The following is a 22280-nucleotide window of genomic DNA, read 5'->3' as shown; positions in this document are numbered from 1 at the left end:
CTGTCATACAGAGTGAAGTAAGTCAGAAAGAGAAAAACAAATACCGTATGTTAACGTATATACATGGAATCTAGAAAAATGGTACTGATGAACCTAGTGGTAGGGCAGGAATAAAGATGCAGATGTTGAGAACAGACTTGAGGACAGGGGCGGTGGAGGGGGGAGGCTGGGACGAAGTGAGAGAGTAGCACTGACATATATACACTACCAAATATAAAATAGATAGCTAGTGGGAAGCTGCTGCATAGCACAGGGAGATCAGCTCTGTGCTTTGTGACGAATTAGAGGGGTGGGATAGGGAGGGTGGGAGGGAGACTCAAGAAGGAAGGGATATGGGGATATATGTATGCATATAGATGATTCACTTTGTTGTACAGCAGAAACTAATGCGACATTGTAAAGCAATTATACTCCAATAAAGATGTATTTTAAAAAAACACTAATTTTAAGAGCTATTTTGACCAAACCCAACTATTCAAAAAGCTCTATTTTCTCAGGCCATTCTATACAAAGAACTGGAAGACTTATTTCAAATGCATAAAAACTTGAACACTGTCCTGGGTATTCTCCATTGGTCCTGCCTTTCTGCCCTGCTGTGACCAGGAAGACTGATCTCTACAGAGTATATCACCTCAGGTCCCTTACCCTATGGCTCCCAGTTGGGCTCTACAGAAAGGAGGCATCAGCTGATCAGAGGGCAGGAGAAGAAAGAAGATCCCCTCCCTGCCAGGCCTCCAGCCTCTGTTTACAGTGGGTCTGACCATGGCTGTGGTCCCCATCATAAAACCACAGCTCCAGGAGAGTAGCTTTTCTACAATGACCACAGTGTTCATCAGGTTCTGGTAACTGCTCTCTCTCTTTTCCCCTCAGACCTAAGAGGGGTAAAAAGCTTCTCTTGTTCCTAAATCCTGGGTATTCCTCTATCCCCAGTGGGTTTTAATCATGCACATACCTCATTAAACTCTTTAATTATTCTTTTAAGGTAGCTATCCTACTGGGGATCTGACTAATACAAACACAGAAACATTTTACTAACTAGCAGCATCTTTGCCAGTGATTGCTGTATCATGGGCTATTGTTAATGATATCCCCATCTTACAGAAAAGCATCATTTCTTTGGTGTTAACTAACTTTATTGTTATAATCATTTTGTAATATATACACATATCCAATAATCACAATATAAACCTTAAACTTATATATGTTGTATGTCAATAATATCTCAAAAGCTGGAAAACAAAACAAAAAACCCAAGTTTTATATTAAGTATTTCTCAATCCAAAACCAGAAAAACTGTCTGAGCTTCTCCCTGGACATGGCTTGGTATTACCAGCTTGGTATGGTCAAGGTAGATTTTTCTGAGGTGCAAAAATTCTGTATATTAGTTTCCTACTGCTACTGTAACAAATTCCTACAAATGTAATGGCTTGAAACAACATAAATTTATCATCTTATAATACTGGAGGTCAGAAGTACTAAAATCAAGGTGTTGGGGGGGGCTCTGTTTCTTCTGGAGGCTCTAGAACCCATCTGTTTGCCTTTTCTAGCTTGGTAAGGATGCCAGCATTCCTTGGCTCATGGTCCCATCCTTCACCTTCAAGACCAGCAGCATCTTCCAAAACCAGATCTTCCCATCTCTTTCTCTGCTTCTGTCACCACATGGCCTTTGCCTGACTCTGAAACCCTTGTCTCTCTCTTATAATTGTGATTACACTGAGCTCATACAGATAAGCTAGGTAGGAAGTAACCCATATCAAGATCCTTCATCCAAGATCCTGAACTTAGTCATGTCTGCAAAGTTCATTGTACTAGGTAACATATTCACAGGTTGTAAGGGTTAGGATGTGGACATCTTTGAGTCACCATTATTTAGCCTACCATAGTCAGTAAAAATCCAAGGTGCTGGTTGGAAAAAAAATCACAAAGATTGGAAATGGAAACATCATTTAATGTTTTAGTAAAAACTTGCCTATACTCTAATCTTCTTGGCCCTGAATCTGTAAGCCCAACTCACTTACAAAACTGACCAGTACCAATCTGAATTAAAAATGAATTAGTAAGTCATTTCCCAAAATGAACTTCTACCTGAAAACTATTCGTAGTATATACATACACATATGTATATTGTGTAAATGTATGTATTTTATGTAAATGTAATGCATTTTATGGTAAAAAAAAACTCACTGAAGTTTTTTTCATTACAATATTTCTAAATGAAAGAATAATAATATCAGTCTCTCAGGTTAATTCAGGGGAAAAAATGCTTATTGAAACACCTTTAATAGCTTCCTAATAATAGCTATTGCTTAAATGTACTGATAAAGTATACTCATAATTTTAATCCAATTATAAATCCAATGTTTACATCACACTGTAAAAAAATGAAACAAAGGAATTGTTTCTATTTTTTCTAATAGTCAGTACTACAGAAATGACTATGTAATAGATTCAATATGGTTGTACTATTGATCCTGGACCACATGGAACTTTCCAGATGCCCTAGTCCAAAAACAAACAAAAAAACCAATAGACCATATGCTGGTTGGAAGAGAGAAGTAGAATAAACTCATAATTAGAGGAGAGAGTATTTTTTCTACACATTACATATTCTTCTATTTATTTCTGCCTCTAAAATTTACCAAGTAGAGTAATTTATGCCAGATTACTTTGCCTCTAGATACAGAAAGAAGAATAGAGAAACAGCTCCACCTGAAATTATAACCTGAGTTCTTAACTGGCATCTTCCTCTCTGACAAGCATTACATCCATGTTGCTAAATCTCAGATACCAGCTAAAGAATTTGGAGCTATTTGTGGAACACTCTGGGTAGCTGTAATTCTGCCCACCTTCTTAGCAACTGTAAAATGTTTTCTTTAACCTTTTTCCTTAACCTCTCTCTTCTTGAGTGCATCCAACCCCAAGTAAAAATGGTGGATATGTGTAAAGAGAACTATCCACGCAGTCCCCTCCCACTCACCACCCTCACAGCTCCCATTATTTTTTTCCCCCGTATGAAGCAATGAAACACAGTGAGGCAAGATGTTTACAATGGGTAGTGGAGTCAGAAACCTGGGTTTGAATCCCTACTATGCAATTTACTACACGGCCTTGGACAAGGTATATAACCTCACTGAGACTCAGTTTCCCCCTATGTAAAATGGGGCTTATATCAACTTTATGAAGTTGTTGAAGTGATTAAGCAAGAAAAAAAGCCAGACACAAAAAGACAAATATTGCATAATTACACTTATACAAAGTATCTAGAACAGTCAAATTCATTGTTACAGAAAACAGAAAGGTGGAGGGGCTGGGGGAAAGGGGAAATGGGGAGTTACTATTTAATGGGTACAGCGTTTCAGTTTGGGAAGATAAAAAAGTTCTAGAGAGGGATGGTGGTGATGGTTGCATAACAATGTGAATGTACTTAACGCCACTGAAACGTACACCTAAAAATGGTTAACATTTTGGTAAATTTTATGTTATATATATTTTACCACCATAAAAATAAAAAACCAATGTTCTATCAATAATCCATATCAAGAAGCTTTCTCTCCTTTATTGGAGAGAGGCACAAAGGGAAAAAAACCACTACCCCAACTCTCCAAATTGAAGCTAACTGGCAAAAGAATAGAGTTCATCAACCAAAATTAGCCTAAACCTTCATTCGAGTATTGACATAAACTTTTAACTGTCTTCTAGTCCATGATTCTCTGTTGCATCAAATCCATACCTAAGCCTTCTTAAAATATGTATGAATCTCTTATTGTAAAAGAGGCAGCTGTAGTATAATGAAAGAAACACTAACCTTGGAACCAAAAAAAAATCTAAATATGACTAAGCTCTGCCACATATTATCTGTATTACCTTAGTTGGGTAAGTCAATCTCCATGTACAAATCTCTACAGTCAATGGGAATTATCACCTACCTCACAGAATTATCGAGAGATTTAAATAAAGCATATTAAAATACCCTGAAACTCTAAAGTATGATTCCATTTATATTATTAAATTTGCTGAAACACAAAAAAGATTATTCTATCAAAAATTCATATTAAAAATATACACACATTTCATACTAATACAACTAGGTAATCTCCTGTAGTCCTGAAAGCCACAGACACTACTACTAAATGCCTATATTATAGAAAACTCTTCTTTAGGAATTACATATTAATCCTGATACTAAATATTAGAAATATTTGGGGAGAAAATGAGCTAGATATAGTGATATCCTGTTGTGATATATTTAGAACAGGTTACATCCTTGATCCATTTATTCCACAAATATCTAATCAGAACTCCAAGCACTGTGCTAAGCAGTGAGACTACACCGGTGAAGACAACCATGGTTCTTCTCGTCAGGGAACTCCCAATCTAACCAGAAGATGAGACATTAAACATCACACAAATAATCCATAAATTTGTGACAGATGTGAAAAAGGAAAAGTAGAGGTTGCTATGAAGCACAGAGTAAGGGGGTCTAATCCAATCTGGGAAATTTATGAGAAATAATTAGCCAGTTGTACCATCCTTTGTCAACCCAACAGGCTTTAAGTATTTAATAAATCTTAGCTATTTCTACCATCAACATTATTATAAAGGCCATATGTTCCACTCTCCTCATTAGGAACAACTGTATCCCTAGGGTTTAGAAGATAAGAGATATGCAACCTTATTATTTAGGAAAACCCAGATAAACTAAACCCACCACCCAATTCCTCAATAAAAACCAAAACCAGGCTCTCGAAGGTACAGCTTCATCCCAATTCTGACTCATATTCTACATATCCTTGAGCAATTATGCCGATGCTGAGAGGTTACCTCAATGGCAGTTTAGACCTGTCTAAAATGCTCTTAACCCCAAACCTACTCATGACTGATTCTTTCAATATTACTCAGGTTTCTGCTTAAACGTATCCTCTAGGAACCCTTCCCTGACCACCCAATCTAATGTAGCCTCCCAGTCACTCTCTATTATTACACCACACTACTTTATTATTTTTTAGCACTTATGACTACCTGAAATTGCCTACTATATTTATTTACTCATTTATTATTATATGTTTCCCCTTCAAACTTGAAAGTAAGTTCCATAAGGCAAGGACCCACTTTATTCTCTCCATATCCTCAAGATACATCTTCCTTGCCAAAGACCTCCAGTTCTGTTTAGGTAGTCAGGTACAAAGGAGAAATATTTCCAGCCCACAGGATGACTGATTTAAGCCAATTATGGTAATCCCATTACCTTTGCCAGTAACTGGTTTAGGAGAGGAATTTTACAGTTTTCTTCAATAAGGCAAAAGAAGATATCTGCTAAGCACCTCCAGAAAAGGTTTTCTCTCTGATTAATGAGACATAAAGGAAAAACCTTGCCCTTTTTCCTGCCTTCATACTTGGTTGTGTGACAAAGTGATACTGGGAACCTGATGCAGGGATGCTGCATTCATGAGAGGGAAACCATGACGATGGCAGAGAAGCTTATCTCTTGGTGTTCTTGATTCCCTGAATCAACTCTGAAACTACCTCCTTCCAGACATCCTGTTATGTGAGATTTTTAAGTCCTGATCAATTAAGCCATTTTCTGAGATTTTAAAGCCCTGATCAATTAAGCCATTTTCTATCTCCTGTTTTGATACCTGCCCCCCAAAGCACAATAAACTCTTAAGCCTCTGTTTCTTCTGTAACATTAACAGAAAATAGTACCTACAGTCTAGTGGATTCTTGAGGGGATTAAATGAGACAATGCAAGTAAAGTGCCAAACAGAAACAAAATACTCAAATGACAGTATTTGCTGTTATTGTTACTATTAAACATTAAACTTACTACGACAAAACTCCACAAGCTCTTTATGTAGTATTTAGAATTTTGTTACTTTACAGAAAACATTCATTTTAATCCTGTTTAAATAAAATCATTTTTAATAAAATAATTCATTTACCTCGCTTTCTTCCATCAGTAAAGAAGCTTTTGGTTTTGTTCTCAAGTTTGAAGTAGGTAAAAAGAAGAATCAAGGCAAATATCAGATCATTGACGAAAAATAATCATTAATTTCAGGTGAGACCCTGTTTTTAGCATCAACTCCTCCCTTAACTTAGACACGGACAGAGCCTCATAAAAATTTTCATCTACTTACCTTCACAAATATTTCATCAGTATTTTAATATTGCTTAGATTATACTAATTAAAAATTTAAAATATTTTAGTAACTAAAACTATATTATAGTTATTTTTAAATTCTTTTAAAAAAGAAAAAAAAAATGAAGTGTTATACTTCAGTTTCTACAATTTTTTCTGTGCTCAACTACTTGTTTGATATGCCATGAAGCAAAATTAATACAGAAGATCAAAAATAAGAAATTGCTAGGTCATTGGTTCAAGCTCACTCCAGCTGAATTGCGATTTAAAATGTTATGATGGCTCATTACTGTCGGAAAACTGAATGGGCCCTACATGAAATAGAATAATCAAAATTCTTAAAGTGAAATATGAGGGTAGTTTTGTCATTACTAAAGAAGTGAAACCAACTAAACTGTCTCTTTTAAAGATGAACAAAGAACAAATATTAAATCCTTCACTGTATTGGAAATGCCCAGGCTCTTATGAGCCCAGATAAATTTCTGGTTCTGTTAATATTACAAAAACATTATTAGTTCCACTTTTCAAAAATCTTTAACTATCAACCTTCTGTGACAAAAATTACCAGTTACTCATTATGACCAACCATAAATTTGAGCAACTTGTAGGGCTATTAAAAGTTATCTGGAAAAACTCTATTCTTCCCTGGATGGAACATTTTTCTGCTTATTTTTCAACATCTCACACAGTGACTAAGATACACAGTTTGGGGAATAATAGCCTCTACTATTTCTCTAACACTACTGAAAACAAGTAGGATATAAATCTTGGTAGACCATCCTTCAGATCACTCTTTATAGTATACATGGGGTTTTGGTACAGTAATCAAATAACTCTCAGAGTGCAAGTCATAAGTCATGTGAAGTCTAGTCGTATACATATGTTAACAAAACCTTACATTAATAGATATTACATATGTAAAATACATACGAAATCTGATAAGCAAAGTTTAAAATCTAAATATAACCACTTATTTTTTATCCCAAACTCTTTTCAGATTTTGACAAATATATCCTATTCTATTGTTCTAATGCTATTTTAAGGCCCTCCTTTGAGAAACAATAAGTTATTAATAAAATTAATATTTTAGCATGTTTACAGAGGCTCACATACTACTAAGCAACAATATGTCACTAGTAAAATATTTTCCATACCAATGCCAAAGCAATAGTGTACACACAATAGTAGAGAATATCCCCACATATTCCAAAATAAAATTATAATTATTTTCAATACATATTTTAAATTATACATTCCAAGAAGTAGTTTCATGTCTTTTAAATCCAGTACATTAATCCTCAATCCTATGTCCCAACATTAATATAACAGTTGTGATCTCTATGGAAGAGAGAACATTCTAAATACAAAATTTTTTTCCAAATTTTACTTCTAACTCTATAAACTATTGGGGTGAAGTGTTAATAAATGGCAACCTAGGTATTCCAACCCCCACCCACAGAGTATGTTTCAATTTTAAAACAAAATAATTCTATTTTCTAGTAGTAATTGAAGATGTAAGACACATTTACTTCACTACTGCAAAGCAACTAAAACTTGATGCTTTTTTTTTTCATCCTGAATTGGTTTTATATGGCAAACTGGCTCTAAAGTGTGGGAATAAACCTTTCCATTTTTTTTCTTTCATAGCTCTGAAAAAATACGTTTCAAAAATACATTTCAAAATACACTAATACTATTTCTAAGAGTAATAAACCTGTAGATAAACAATACTAAAATTTAACTCTCAACATCTTACGCTTTTTTTATTCAGGTTTGTTCCTTCAAAAAATCATTTTTTGGATACTTCTAAAATAATGGAAAAGAGAGCAATCAAAAGAAAAGCTCCTATAGCTAAGATGACATATTAGATACCAGTATTTTGGAGGAAATATCCTGGGGATTGGGAAGGGAAGAGTCAATTTAATCTTATAGAAAATTTCATCCCCATAAAGATATTCCTTCATTAGTTTTAGAAATCTTGAATTGCATTAACTGCATTAATGCAATCAAGTTTCTGAAGAGATTTGTATTACTTCACTTGTCTTAACTTTATTTCCTTCAGAAAGGAAGGAAGGAAGAAGAAAAGTTTATCATTTTTAGGGGGGCAACTTAAAATAATAAAAATGCCGGTAGATACTAATCTCTACAAACTCTTTTATATGGAGTAGTATTTACTTACTGTTTTTCCTAAATGACCAGAATTCGACTAAATTCTACTTCATGTATAAGCATGATCATCTATATGGAGTAGCATTTAAATGATCTTTAGACTTTAACCACTGAAAAATGAGTATATGTTGTTTTCATAGTTTAAAAACCAAAGTTACTTTTCAGAGCCCCAGGTTAGATGTACAGTTAGATTTCTGTAGTTTCTGACAAGTTTACTTAATATCACTGTTTAGTATGTGTACCTTATGTTCAATGTTGCTTTACAGCAGATTCATCTTTCTGTGCTATTACACAACTTTAAAGATGAAATTAGTTTAAGAAAAAGCAGTATCACAACTCATCTATTTGCAGGTGCCAGTTAATCTTTCTGTGGCAGTGTGGCATACGGAGTAGCTTAAAGTTCAGCAACATTTCATGCAGATATTGTTCACAACTACAATGTCTAATTTCAAAACTTAAGTGATAAAACAAATTTCCGGAAGGAAAAATCTCAAGAAACAAGGCTTCTCCATTATTTTAGGCTTCCAACTTTCCCTCCTGAAGTTTGTCTTCCCCACACCACACATATATCTGTAATCTGTTAAAATGGAGTTTATAAGCATAGGGTGCACCAATGGTTAAAACTGCATATCTGATCAATCTTTACAGTCTGTTATACCTGATTATGTAATGCTGTTCCCTAAATCTGTAGCATTCTACCCTAAATCAAGAAAGCAATCTGTGACAGTGAAAAAAAATGCATCTTTCATCTTCCACTACAGGTTTTAAGCAGAGATATCTTTGTTAGAAATCCAGCTAGTAGTGTAACCCTGGGCAAAGTTACTTAACTACTCAGAATTTTCTTATTTCTTTAATGGAGAAAAAAAAAAAATCACTACCTTGCAGAATTGTTGGGAGAATTAGAGAAAATATATATAAAGTGCTGAACACAGTGACTGACACATAGAATGACAAATAAATAATGATTACTGTTTTGTTGTTATCGGTTATTTTTGAAATACACCTAGGCTAGAGAATATGGAACTCAAACTTCCAAAGTTCTTATTCTGGAGGTCATTGAAAAAAAAATTTCACACTGAAAAAATGCCCTTGAGCCTAACATCTTCATTTATTCAACACTATTTGGTGCTTTTGACATTTGAAGACACTATTCTTAATGTCAAGGATACCTCAGAGAAGAAATTAGCAGTATTATCCCTTGCCCTCAAGAAACTTACATTTTAGAGGAAGATAGACATTAACCAATTCCACAGTTACCTAATTGCAATTGGGATTACAGTGCAGTGTTACAAAGAAAACCTGCTAAAGGGGTAAATGATCTAACAGGATCAGAATTTAAATTTCTACACAAACATCCCTCCTCCCTCCAAGGGTTTTCAATCACTCTCTCTATAATTAAACCTAATCCAAACTTTTGTATAGACTTGATCTGTCTAGCTTTTAAAACAACAAAATCAGTAATTAACCTGACTTCAGCCATTTTTATGTTCAGAACTGTATAGTGAAAATATAGAACCTGTGCAAAACCTACAATTTAATTTCAAGTATTTCATATAATGACTTCTTAACAAAAGAGAAAGCAAAGATATAATATAGGTAAGGGTCTGTCTGATATTTACTATGAACTCACTGGAAAATACATTTCTTGACAGATTAGAAAACCAATATTTTTATTTTATGTGCATGCCATTATTTTTAATAATGACTCAGTTTTCAGAATGTTTTTATTCGAGTAAAATAAATATTTACATATTCATTACTGAAAAACAGTTCTGTGACTTTTAAGGCCAGTACAATTCTGATTTGCTTACTAACAGAGCATTTGTCTTCACTCAGGTACCTTTTAAAATCTGTCACCTTAAAAAAAATTTTTTTTTTTAAATCTGGGGGCATCCATTTTAAAGACAACTTCAAGATTCCTATCTTCAGAACTTAGTAGGTTGTTTGTTGTAGAATACTGCTGTTAAAGTCCCAAGTACACATAAAGGGAAAAAATGAGTGATCAGATCAACTCTCCCAGCAAAATGAAACTAAGTCTATTCCATAAAACAGAATCTATCCCAATGTTTGTCTTAGATTCAAGCAACATTCACCTAGAAATTAATGCAACGACAATTAACCCAGAACAATCATTGTCAATTCTCCAAAAGTGGCCTCTTCACCTGTATTTAGTTCATAAGGCAAACCAGTCCAGGATTCCTGCTGCCAATTATAATGAATGGAAGAAATATATTTAAATCAAATAGCACCATCTAGCAGAACCGTCACCACTTTGCTTACAAGAGTAGATGTTACTTGGTGTTCAGTTTGGTAGATTTGACAGCAAAATGGCAATATCACAGAATTAGAGCTGGAAAGGACTACAGACACACCAGGTTCAACTTCCTCATTATTGTATTAGATACTTAAAAAAATTTTTTACAAAGTTATCAGAATATAGATTAAATTCAGCCATTCCTGGAAGTTCAAGTAAAATACAAAATTACTTTAATTCTCAAATTCAACCACTCCCCAAACAAATAAGATTATACCTCAATACACATTTCAATTCCTTCACTTCCAAAAATGTGAAATCCAAATACTCTGTAATCATTAAAACATCTTCCCTAAATGTCTCTATTTTCTCAGATATATTGCAACCAAATAATAAATGCACACAGATTAGGCTATTTCAAAACTTCAATTCCAGTAACTTGCTGTTTCTTAACCAAGCTATAATACTAAGCCTTTTACATACTCCTTGTCACAGCAACAAGATCCTGAATATAACTCAGAAAATACCTCTGGGGGGGAGGTGAATACCTCTCCGTTAATTTTTTTTGTTTTGCCACATCAAGGCCTGCCTCCCCTAAATCCTATAGGAATTATGTGTGTTGCTGCCAACACGAAGATTAGGAAACGTTCCCATCCCTAGGGCACAAGAAACTTTCAGGAGACGACTACTAACTGCCTCAAGCTAGGAGGGAAACTCGGTAGTTTGCACGTTCGGTTTTTATTTACGCAGCTATTTCCGCGCGCAAGGTAACTAAAGCAGCTTTTGAGAGATGCTCTCAGACTTTTACCCAGTCTGAACCCCTAGGAAAGGCAGAGCGCGTCCAATGACAAGGATACACTTCACCCTCAGAGTGGAGGTGGTTACTGGGAATCACTGTAAGATCTGCTGTACAGAAAAGAGGGGTTCTTCCTCAGTGGTCACAGTCACTATTTGCTCTCATTGTTAGTAACAAGCAAATCACAGTTACAAGTACATAAGAATAGCAGCAAACAACCCTGCCTCGCAGCTTGCCGTGACCGTGGCATCCCAGGCCGGGAGGGGCTCTTTTCTCGCTAGCCTCCTCTGGGCTCCCACCGAAGTTAACACCTGTATCTCCCCGCCACCCCGACCAAACAACTAACTCCTCCCCGCATCCACGCTTTTACCCTTCTCGCAAGTCCCCGTTCGGACCACTGCCCCCTCCCCACCGCAGACCGCCCTCCTCGCGCCGGCCGCCGCGGCTCCCACGGCTACCCCTCCGCGCCCCGCGACCCCCGCCCGGCCCGCCGCCCGGGCCGCCGAGGCCCCCAGACGTTTGGGAGGTTGCAAGCCTCCAAAAAAAGTTCTCCAGCCGCCGCCGCCGCGGAGTTGGGTCGCCTGAAAGCGGCAGAAACGTCAGCCTACCCCAGCAGATCCCGCTTCTCGCCAGCACACTTTTCCTCACAGGGAACTCGGTCTTAGACTCCCAAACTTCAGCGGCGCCCCTGGCGCCCCCTGCCCGGGCTCCGCGAGGCGCGCGGGGATGAGAATGCCGCGTCCCTCCGCCCGCTGGAGAAAGCCCCGACGCCCACCCGACCCACGGCCGCACACGCCCTCCGCGCCCCGCGCGCGTCTCCGCGCCCGGCGGGGCCCCGCTCGGCCGCTCCGCGCCCGGCTTCCGCCCGCCGCGCGCCCGGCACCGCCGCCCTCGCCTTGCTCGGCGCACTCGGCGCACCCGGCCCCGAGTCCCGGCGCCCGAGCCCCCGCCGCGGCTCCCCTCGCGCTGCCGGCCGCTCGCGCTGCCCTCCCCGCCAAACACCCACATTCCCTCCGCTTGCCCTCCTCCACGCAGCTGCCCTTTCTCCCCCTACCCACGACCCACGTAGTCTCTCCGCTCCCCGCAGCCCCGGACCCCAGCTCTAAAGTTACTTTGTGAGAAGATGAACCCGCGGGTTATTTCCCTCAATCACCCAAACAAGTTTCCAATCCCCGCCACCAGCACCGCCGCCGCCCCCCGATACACTCGCTCCCTCCCGCCGCCAGACCCCAGGGCCGCCCGCCCCGCGCGAGCCCCTCCTGGGAAACAGCCGCTCCCCGCACCGCATGCCCCACCTCGCGTACCCCTCCCCCTGCCAGCCCACCCCAGGCTCTCCCCGGGCGGAGAGTGTCTGTGTGTCTCCGAGAGAGTGTGCGAGTGCGTGCGTGTGTGTGTGTGCGCGCGTGTGAAGGCGGAGGTGGGTGAGAAGCGGAGACACTTACTTCTCCCGGGCCTGGCTGTCGGACGGGACGGCGCTGCTGTTACTCTTGCCTTTGCCGTACATGCTTGTGCCGAGAGCAGCTCCCACTGTCACGCACCTGTCAACCCATCACAGCCTCCCCGGGAACAGCCCCGTCCCCATGGCGACCCACGCAGCTACCCCCACTATTGGCCGCCCCACGCCAAAGCTCCGCCCCCTTCGCCCAGGCAACGCATGAGACTGACAGGCCTCCCCCCTCCCTCCGGCCTGCCGAAGCGCGCGGCGGCGGCTACAGCCTAAGCGGCAGTCTCCTCCCTCCTTCCCTCCCTCCCGGGTTCCCTCCCTCCTTCCCTCTCCGATCTCCTCCCTCCACCCGCTCTTCTACCCCCCTCCCCCCTCCGAACCCCGGCGCAAGGGGGGAATTAGAAACTGCTCTAGAAGGATTTTAAACAACTGGCTGTTCTCTCCGTCGCCGCCCCTCCCCCCGCGCCGCCCGCGCTCGGCTCCTCACTGGAGACAAGGCGCTGGGAGGAGGGGAAAGTGCGGCCTGGAGTCTCTGGCAGGAGCCGGCGGAGCTGGAGCCTTGGCGGCCCCAGACTTCTGGGCGCCCGCCGAGTACACAGGCAGACCTACGGCCCCAGCCGCCGTGGGCCCCCTCCCCCACCAGCCCCTTTCTCCCGCTCCTCTCCTGTCTGTGACCCCGCGCCGGTACCCAGGATTGATCTCTGCCGCCCTCGGCCCTACTCCCTGTGGTGTCACCCTCCGCCCTGCTCCCAGAGGGCCGGCTGGCGAGGGACACGCGCGCCGTTCCCTCGACCTTCTGGCTAAGCAAGCGGGAGGGACTCGCCTTCCCTCCCGGGGAGGGAGTGAGCCTCCGGCACTTGGCGCCGCTGGGATGGCGTCGCCTGGCCCCTGGGGCCGCGCCCTGCAATCTGGGGGAGCACTCTGCTAGGGCCTGCCTCCCAAAGATGGCCCGGTGACTCCTGGGGACTCAGTGGCCTCCACCCTGTCCCCCTAAGACCGGAGGCCCGCGGCGCACCACGCACCAGCTTCCCTGCCAGATCTGCTGCAGAAAAGGACTCCAGGTATCCCCACCTGGCCTGCTTTTCCAGCCTTTGTCGTTAATGCCAACTCATCCTGACCTTTGGAGTGGAAAGGGCCATAGAAGGCCTTTAAAGACATCCCTGTCCTTTTCCATCAGTATAGGCCCCAGCTGCGCTCCAAGGTGTGCAAAGATGTGCCAGAGCTGAAAGGCTGTCCCAGAGTATTTCTGGATCCAAGCCCCTAATCCCATTTCAGTAAATGCGCAAAAGTTTCTAAAACACACACAACCTGGTTCCCAGTTGAACTCCATCCTTTATCTCGTGGAGATCCTTGGATGTAAAATCAGACAAAGTGCAAATAGGGTTAAAAAGAAGAGATGGGCATCAAACAGGGAGTGAGAAGGGAAGAGTGGTGCAAGTGGGGGTTGGTCGGATGGGGGAAAACATCAGGAAAGGATGAAAAGACATGGAACAGCTATGGGAGGGGAGAGGAAAGGATTCAAATGGAGGAAGGTACCTTTCTATTCTGCACATACAGCTTTAAGCTTTTTGTAGTAGGGTCATAAAAATGTATATGGAGAAACGGAAATAGATGGAATTGAAAGAAATGGGCTGGTGTGGGCATTGACAGCAAGTGATAGGAATAAAACATCAACAGAAGGTTAAGGAAAGGCAGTCAGTAAAAATGAGAGAATCAGAAAAGGTGCTGGCAACTAGACATAAATCAAACACTGGGAAAAATGAAGAGAAAGGACCTGCCATACTGGTGTTAAGGAAAATGGAAAAAAAATTGGAAAAGGTGAAGTGTAAAAGATAGGTAAGAAGAATAAAAGAAACAGGATTAAATGAAGTAGCCATAGAATATGATAACAAAAGATGACGAAAACAAAAGAGGATTGACTGATATAAAAGATATAAGAAAAATAAGCATGCTTTTTTTTAAAAGGACAAAAATTCAGCCAATAGAAGTGAAGGTAAAGTGATAAAAGTCACAGTGGCTTAAATTGATTGATTTTCAAGAGAAGTAATTTGCCATTCCTTACTCAAAATTCTCTGTTTACAATGACCTGCAATGATTTGGTGTTGGGGACATGGCATTCATGGGCTCTGAAGAACTGGAAGGAGTAATAACCTCTCTTGATGAACTTTTGTTCAAAATGCTCAAATGTTATTAGGCTGCCACTCTTTACAAACTCTACCTTCAAGGTTAGCACTGTGTAATTTGTTGTTCAATTATCTACTTCCATTAGCTTTAACCCAGAAAATTATTAGCATCTCCAGGCTCTATCTCCCATAGAATGTTCCCTATAAGGTGCTGCTTCGAGAATGTTGTCAAGGAGGGAGCTCTGGCAGCTGCTGCCCACACCTAGAATAAGGTAAGGTTTCCATTTAAAACCAAGAGTGGGTTTTATACTATTATCTAAAAACAAATTCGATATTATCTTTGCACTGGTGTTGGGATTCTCTCTGATTCTCAGTCACGGCACATTAGAATTGCCTTAGGAGAATTTATTTCTTTTTTGTTGGTTTTTGTTTGTTTGTCCCAGACTAACTAAATCAGAAACGTTGGAGATGGACCCAGGCATCTGTATTTTTTATAAGCCCCAAGTGATTCTTATATGTAACTAGGGCTGTTGAACTCTGCTCTTCAGTATCCATTTAAAGACAGCCAATGGGCACCATCTCGCAGAGCAAGATATTTATGTTGTGGCTATACAAAGCAGATGACCCTCCCCATTTTGGTATTAAGACATCTTTACAGTGGACTTTACTTTCTACCCACTGAGCCAACAAATTTGTTTTAGGATGAAAATGTATGTGTTCTTATAGTACAAGACCACAAATAGTCATTGTTTAATTTGCTGTTTCCTGAAGAGAAAGGAAAATGAAGAAAGAAAACAAGAAAGGCTGTTTGCTGTCTACAGCTGTAAGTTATTCGTTTGATTGGTCTTTACTCAGATTTGTTACGTGGAAGAGTCTTGAGTAATGGCATATTTTCTGATATTTAAAAAATAAATAAATTATAGATCTGCACAGTGGGGTATGGAATTCAAAACAATTTGGTCTTAGTATCTGGAAATAATAAAATGCCAAAAGGTCTTAGTTCAGAACTTGCCAAGTTAATGTCAGAGTTACCTTTACAAGAATGTTATCATGCAACAAATATACAAAGTGAAAACATGACTATTCCTCCACATGGTAACCTTACAGCTTAAGTAATCAAATCAATTATCATTAAAATATCTAAGCAGCTACCTGAACCATCATCTCTGTTTTATTTTTCTCTTAATGTTAACACATGTAAATAAAATGCTTCTTTGCCCTTGTTCAAATTATTTTGAGTATAAAGAGTGTTCTTTGCATCAGCAACTGTATCTCATGGGGCCAATATTGTAATTAATGAGATTTGAAACACATATTCAGAGCCAAATTTGAGATCCCAGACACAGAATTGAAGATCCATGTTTTGTTTGTTTTCATTTTTAAAAAGGGGGAAGAAATAGGAGATTTAAAGCTTCCTAGTGTAAAGAATCACAATATAATTTTTTTTATAAGTTTTGGGGCTTTTTAAACCTCAAATAGGCTGATTAATTTGGGGGGGCTAGATTTGGGGTAGGGGAATACTGACCACCTGAGAATATTTGCATTTGAGGTCTATTTTTTCTAAACTTTATTCTGTCAGATATAGAACACCACAATGACTCAATCATTAGGTCTTTTTTCCCTCCCATTTTGTTTGGGCACGTATGCACAATTTTCTCTTTCTGGAACCTGCATCTTATTCTTGGAAGTCCTTATCATTTTAAAACAGGCAGTTTATTATACCACCCTGCTCAAGCTCTAGATTGACTATACATTCCTTTGATTCTACTTTTTTCTCTAAAACATTAAGGTTAATAATGTCTGTATTCTTACAGTGCATGGAACATTAGAAAAGATTTCCCTTTGCTATATAGAACAAAGAGACTACCTCTTTATGTTTAAATGGAAGCTAATCATGAATTTAATTATTTGCATCACATAAAATACTTAGCATGTTAACTTAGAAAAGAAAAACATTTAGAGTAGAAAATATTTATTTAAAAAAATTAAAATAAACTATTTACACATAAAAATGGATTTTCTTGTTTGGGGTAATTTTTCCAAAGGACAAAATTATACTATTATTTATTTGTTTTATAGAACTATTTAGTTTAAGAAAATAACGTCTCCCTACTTACATTCATATCACTTTTCATTTGAAGTCATTTAGCAGAATATACCCCAGTTAATTAGATTTTCCTGACCAGCTTTTTAAATTGGGTAAACTGAGTCCTAGAAAAATTCATTAGCATGATCTGATCCATAAAGAAAATAGAACTAGTTCCAAGATGAGAACTCTGTGTTCCTGGCTGATGGTCCTGTTCCCAGACCACGAAGCCGCACCTCTTTCTCTTAGAAGTGACTATTCCACAGAGGAATGTGAGCAAGCTCTGAGATGTTTTCACTCAAACTACCGTATGAAACTTCACTCCCAGGACTTCCCTGGTGGAGCAGTGGTTGAGAATCCGCCTGTCAACGCAGGGGACACGGGTTCGAGCCCTGGTCGGGAAGATCCTACATGCCATGGAGAAATGAAGCCCGTGTACCACAACTACTGAGCTTGCGCTCTAGAGCCCACGAGCCACAACTACTGAGCCCGCATGCCACAACTAGTGAAGCCTGCGTGCCTGGAGCCCGTGCTCCGCAACAAGAGAAGCCACTGCAATGAGAAACCTGCGCACTGCAACAAAGAGTAGCCCCTGCTCGCTGCAACTAGAGAAAGCCCGCATGCAGCAACGAACACCCAAGTCAGCCATAAATAAATAATAAAAATAAAAAATTTAGAAAAAGAAACTTCACTCCCAAGCAGAACAGACCAGCGTGCTCATATTCGCAAATATGTTCACATGCCACGTTCCAAAGTAGTGAAATGAACAGAGTCATCAGAATTATAATACGATGCAACATGGTCTCTCATACCAGAATAATAAATGAAACGGGGCCTCAAATTAACATTATTTGACACACTGCTATTGGTTTAACATCAGTTAATCTGAGGCAATGACTGTTTTCTTAACCTATTGCCCTGGATTTTTAAAATCCCAATTTAGATATTCATAAACACTTACCAGTGGGTTAGGAGAGACAGTGTGCAAATCTACTGGTTCTAAATAGTTCCATCTCTAGAGTGCCTAGTTTTTTTAACACTATCAAGAATTGGAAATTTAGGAACTTGGAATAATTCTGATCCAAAGAATTGTGCATAAGCTGAAGACGAATAAAAATTTAAGAAAAAAAAAACTGGGCTATCGTGTATGGCAATTTCTCACACTTTAGCACATTTTGCAAAACAAATTCCAAGTGTTGCAGTGTTCACTGGCTGGATTTTTATCATTAAATGTTCAAAGTTATGTAATAGGTAGCATGCCAAAGAGTGTTCTTTATTCAAAAGTATTACTATATATTTTTAGTGCATTCTGAAATCTTCACAATGGTTTTTCACCTGCTAAGGTATGCCAATATGATGTCTTTGCACTCTTGGAGTTGACAAAAGCCCCAGTCTCAAGAGGCAGGCTGTGCAACATTCCAGGTGGTATCATTTCCTTCTGTTGGGAGTGGAAATGCAGGGAAAAAAATAGCACTACATTTGCTTTTCATAATTTTCCAACATAACTGGGTCTTCTAACCAAGTGTGGCAGAAAAGGAAGATAAAATATATCACAATTGTATTTTATTTACCTTTAAATAGTTTAAGAACAGTATTGAAAATCTGTTTAAGACAAGTGCTGAATATTGTCATTGCCAATAGTCAGCCATAAGGAATTAAACAATCCTATCAGGGTCATGTATACTTCCCAAAGATATAGAGGGCACTTTAAATATTTTATTTTGGGGTGTTCAAAAAGTCTTTGAAACCAGTTGGATTCCATCCTATATATTGCAGTAAGTTCCCAAAGATTTTTAAGTACTCTGGGGACTTCTCTGGTGGTCCAGTGGTAAAGAATCTGCCTTACCATGCAGGGGACGTGGATTCGATCCCTGGTTAGGGAACTAAGATCCCACATGCCATGGAGCAACTAAGCCCGTGCACCACAACTACTGAGCTCATGCGCCTCAACTAGAGCCCGTGTGCCGCAAACTACAGAGCCCACGTGTTCTGGAACCCATGTGCCACAACTACAGTGCCCATATGCGCCCTGGAGCCTGTGCGCCACAACTAGAGAAGAGAAAACCCGCACGCCACAACTAGAGAGAAGCCCGCGCACCATGACGAAGAACCTGCGCACCGCAACTAAGACCCGACGCAGCCAAAAATAAAAACAAATAAATATAATTACTCTGTGGTGGTAATTACTACCTGCTAGCATCATCATCATTAGATTATACATGTACAAACCAGATTTCTCATCAGATGAATAATGTTATAATCCAATTATCATCAGCTTTCTAAACTCCTCAGGTCTTTTTCCTTGGAACTAAATTTTTGAGGCAGAGGAGAGAAGGATCTCCCTGCCACATGTTGCTGAGCTATTGACTACTACAAGGCAAATCCCCATTAGCCTCACTCAGCTTCTAAGACAAGTTGTCTGTAGTATTGGGGGCCAGTGCTAAGAAAGTTAAGAAAGAATACATTTTTGACTTATGGTCTGCTACTCTGAGCTTACCTCCTACCCTGTAACACTCATGGGATTTTAATTCTTTGAGGAGAAACTTAATGTGTCCAACCCTGTGGACACTCCTTAGGGCTAAGATTGTTGCTATGTTAAGGAGGGGTGTTTTTTGTTTTGTTTTGTTTAAGTTTTAAATTTTATTTATTTTTTTATACAGCAGGTTCTTATTAGTTATCCATTTTATACATATTAGTGTATGTATGTCAATCCCAATCTCCCAGTTCATCCCACCACCACCCCCCGACCTTGGTGTCCATACGTTTGTTCTCTACATCTGTCTCTATTTCTGTCCTGCAAACCAGTTCATCTGTACCATTTTTCTAGGTTCCACATATATGCATTAATATACAATATTTGTTTTTCTCTTTCTGACTTATTTCACTCTGTATGACAGTCTCTAGATCCATCCACGTCTCTACAAATGACCCAATTTCGTTCCTTTTTATGGCTGAGTAATATTCCATTGTATACATGTACCACATCTTCTTTATCCATTTGTCTGTCGATGGGCATTTAGGTTGCTTTCATGACCTGGCTATTGTAAATAGTGCTGCAGTGAACATTGGGGTGCATGTGTCTTTTTGAATTATGGTTTTCTCTGGGTGTATGCCCAGTAGTGGGATTGCTGGGTCACATGGTAATTCTATTTTTAGTTTTTTAAGGAACCTCCATACTGTTCTTTAAGGAGAGTTTTGACCAAGGATACTGACCTCTGGAAAAATCTAATTAGATTCTGTGTTTGATGCGGAGGTGCCCAGAAACTAGAGGCTTCAGGAGCACTATATCCATTTGCCCTAGCTTTTCAGCCTGGTCCAGTTTCTAGGAGGGTGGCAGACAAAGAGCTCACTCTTGTGATGGATATGGGTCGTCTGTGGAGAAGGGTAGTCATGGAAGAACCCAGCTCTGGGCACTTTCTCCCACCCCTCTGGAAGAGTTACCCCTGTACCCCAACGTTCCTGTACTGCTTCCTTTGTTTTTGCCTCGGCACTGTGTCCTTTTAGGAGCTGTCAGTTCTATTCTATGGTTTGGGCATTTTCTTTATTTTAAAGGAGCATTTATCATGTGTGGCACAAGGAGACACATCCATGTCTCAGGAATTTTCTAAAGACCTGGAGAGTTCACTAAAGGGTTGTGAGAGTGGTTGAGGGGAACAGGACTGCATCTCATCACCTCGGCTTCCAGTCTGTGAAGGTGCTTCAAAGGGCTTTACCACGTAAACTCCTACCTTCTCATATTCCTTCTTTTCCCTGTTCTTCCTCTCTCTCTTCCCTCTTTCCTTTATTTTCCCTTAACCCCTGACAAAAGGACAAAAGGTGAGAGAAATAGGGAAGTTTTGTGGGGACATATTAGATTGAAATACACGAGACTGCTATTTTTGCAAGTCAAATATGGTTGACTGTTGGCAATATTATATGGTTCAACCATACAAGAATTTCAGTGCTTGCAAAGCATGCCACAGTCTTCTTATGTATTAACAACACTAATATTTATCAAGCCCTTGTAGTGTGCCAGGTACTATCTAAGTGCTTTACATAGAGTATCTCATGCAATGCTCTTCACAAGCATTTGAGGTAGGTGTTACTATTCGCAAAATTTTCTAGTTTATACAACTACTGAATAAGAAGAGTGTATTTCTCTCTAGCTTATACGACTACTGAATAATAAGAGTGTATTTCTCACCCAGACAGCCTATGTCTTCAGGCCCTCTTAGGAATCTGATACATGCATCCTTCCAACCACCCCTTCCCCTTAACACTTACTCTTTCATGTACCATGATTCTGCAAGGGCAACTTCTCTATGAATTCTGGTTGGATTAAATATAGTTGGGACCACTTGAGCAGGGCTTATGGGATCTGGCTTCAGCATGGTAAGCAGCAATGAACTCTGTTCTTAAAGCCAACCCTCTGATTAGATAAAATCAGAAACACCAAGCCACGTCCTGCTTTATTATAGCCTTGTCCTTTATCAAGTACATCATTTCTCCCCATTTTGACTACTGCAAAGTGAATCCCTTGGCTCACTATAGGTTATTAAAAGGAGAAATGATGTAGCATGAATCTATTTCTTTTCTGATTTTTAAAAGAGGTAAGGATTCTCCTTACTCCGACTAAATTGGTCAGTTTGTGTCTTCTCTCCAGTCTTGGCCTTTGTTCATTCCTCTGGGAAATGTCAATCACATTTCCCAGATCTAGGTGGCTGTGTGATCTATGGAAGATAAAACCCCAAAACCAAGGTCTTTGTTTTTTTAATTCACATTCTGCTTAGGAAGAGGGAGACCTGGATCACTGGATCCCATCACCATCCATTCATTGATCACTGTAAATAAGTGCCCTACCTCTGCAAATGGTCAAAAATTCATCCGCTGCATCTAAATCAGCAGATTGGAATTCCCTTTGTTTTGTTTTTTTTTTCCTGTGTGGTTTTCCTTTCCTGGTGAATTGTTGTAGTTCACTGCTACTTTTCCTTCTTCTCTTGTTTTTTTGGCTTCACTTCCTCCTTCTATTGTTGTAGCTGTCTTTTCCTCTCATCACTTTTCCTGTTGCCTTTCCAACTGGGTGGGGCCCCCATCCAGCTCACTCACTGTCTGGCTCTAGACTCTCTTGGTCCCAGGGGAGAACAGACTTGTGCCAAATAGTCCCAATCTCTGGGGCATCAGAAGAAAGATCCTAGAGACTTAAGTACCTCTAAAATTTTCTTTTATTGATTTATATTAAAATGAAATCCAAAGATGCCTAATTAGGGAAGAAAAAATACTCATCCTCTTGGCC

General features: G+C 40.0%; 1 protein-coding gene across 6 annotated transcripts in view; it reads right to left on the bottom strand.

Annotated features, from left to right (window-relative positions):
• Nucleotides 1-12981, bottom strand: part of SSBP2 (single stranded DNA binding protein 2) — a 297398-nt gene extending 284417 nt beyond the window's left edge. Inside the window, exon 1 of one of the 6 annotated variants that reach the window (XM_027100704.1) lies at nt 12798-12981. In XM_027100704.1, the coding sequence (XP_026956505.1) occupies nt 12798-12859 (62 nt within the window). In that variant the 5' untranslated portion in view covers nt 12860-12981. The remainder of the gene's footprint in view (nt 1-12797) is intronic. The other 5 variants (XM_027100703.1, XM_027100707.1, XM_027100705.1 and 2 more) reach the window with 5 other exon arrangements.
• Between the last annotated feature and the right edge of the window lie 9299 nt (nt 12982-22280).

The sequence above is a fragment of the Aethalodelphis obliquidens genome, unplaced genomic scaffold (assembly GCF_003676395.1).
Source record: "Aethalodelphis obliquidens isolate GAN/ISIS:26980383/991018 unplaced genomic scaffold, ASM367639v1 scaffold4, whole genome shotgun sequence".
Lineage (NCBI taxonomy): Eukaryota > Metazoa > Chordata > Mammalia > Artiodactyla > Delphinidae > Aethalodelphis > Aethalodelphis obliquidens.
This window is presented reverse-complemented; position numbering and strand designations above follow the sequence as displayed.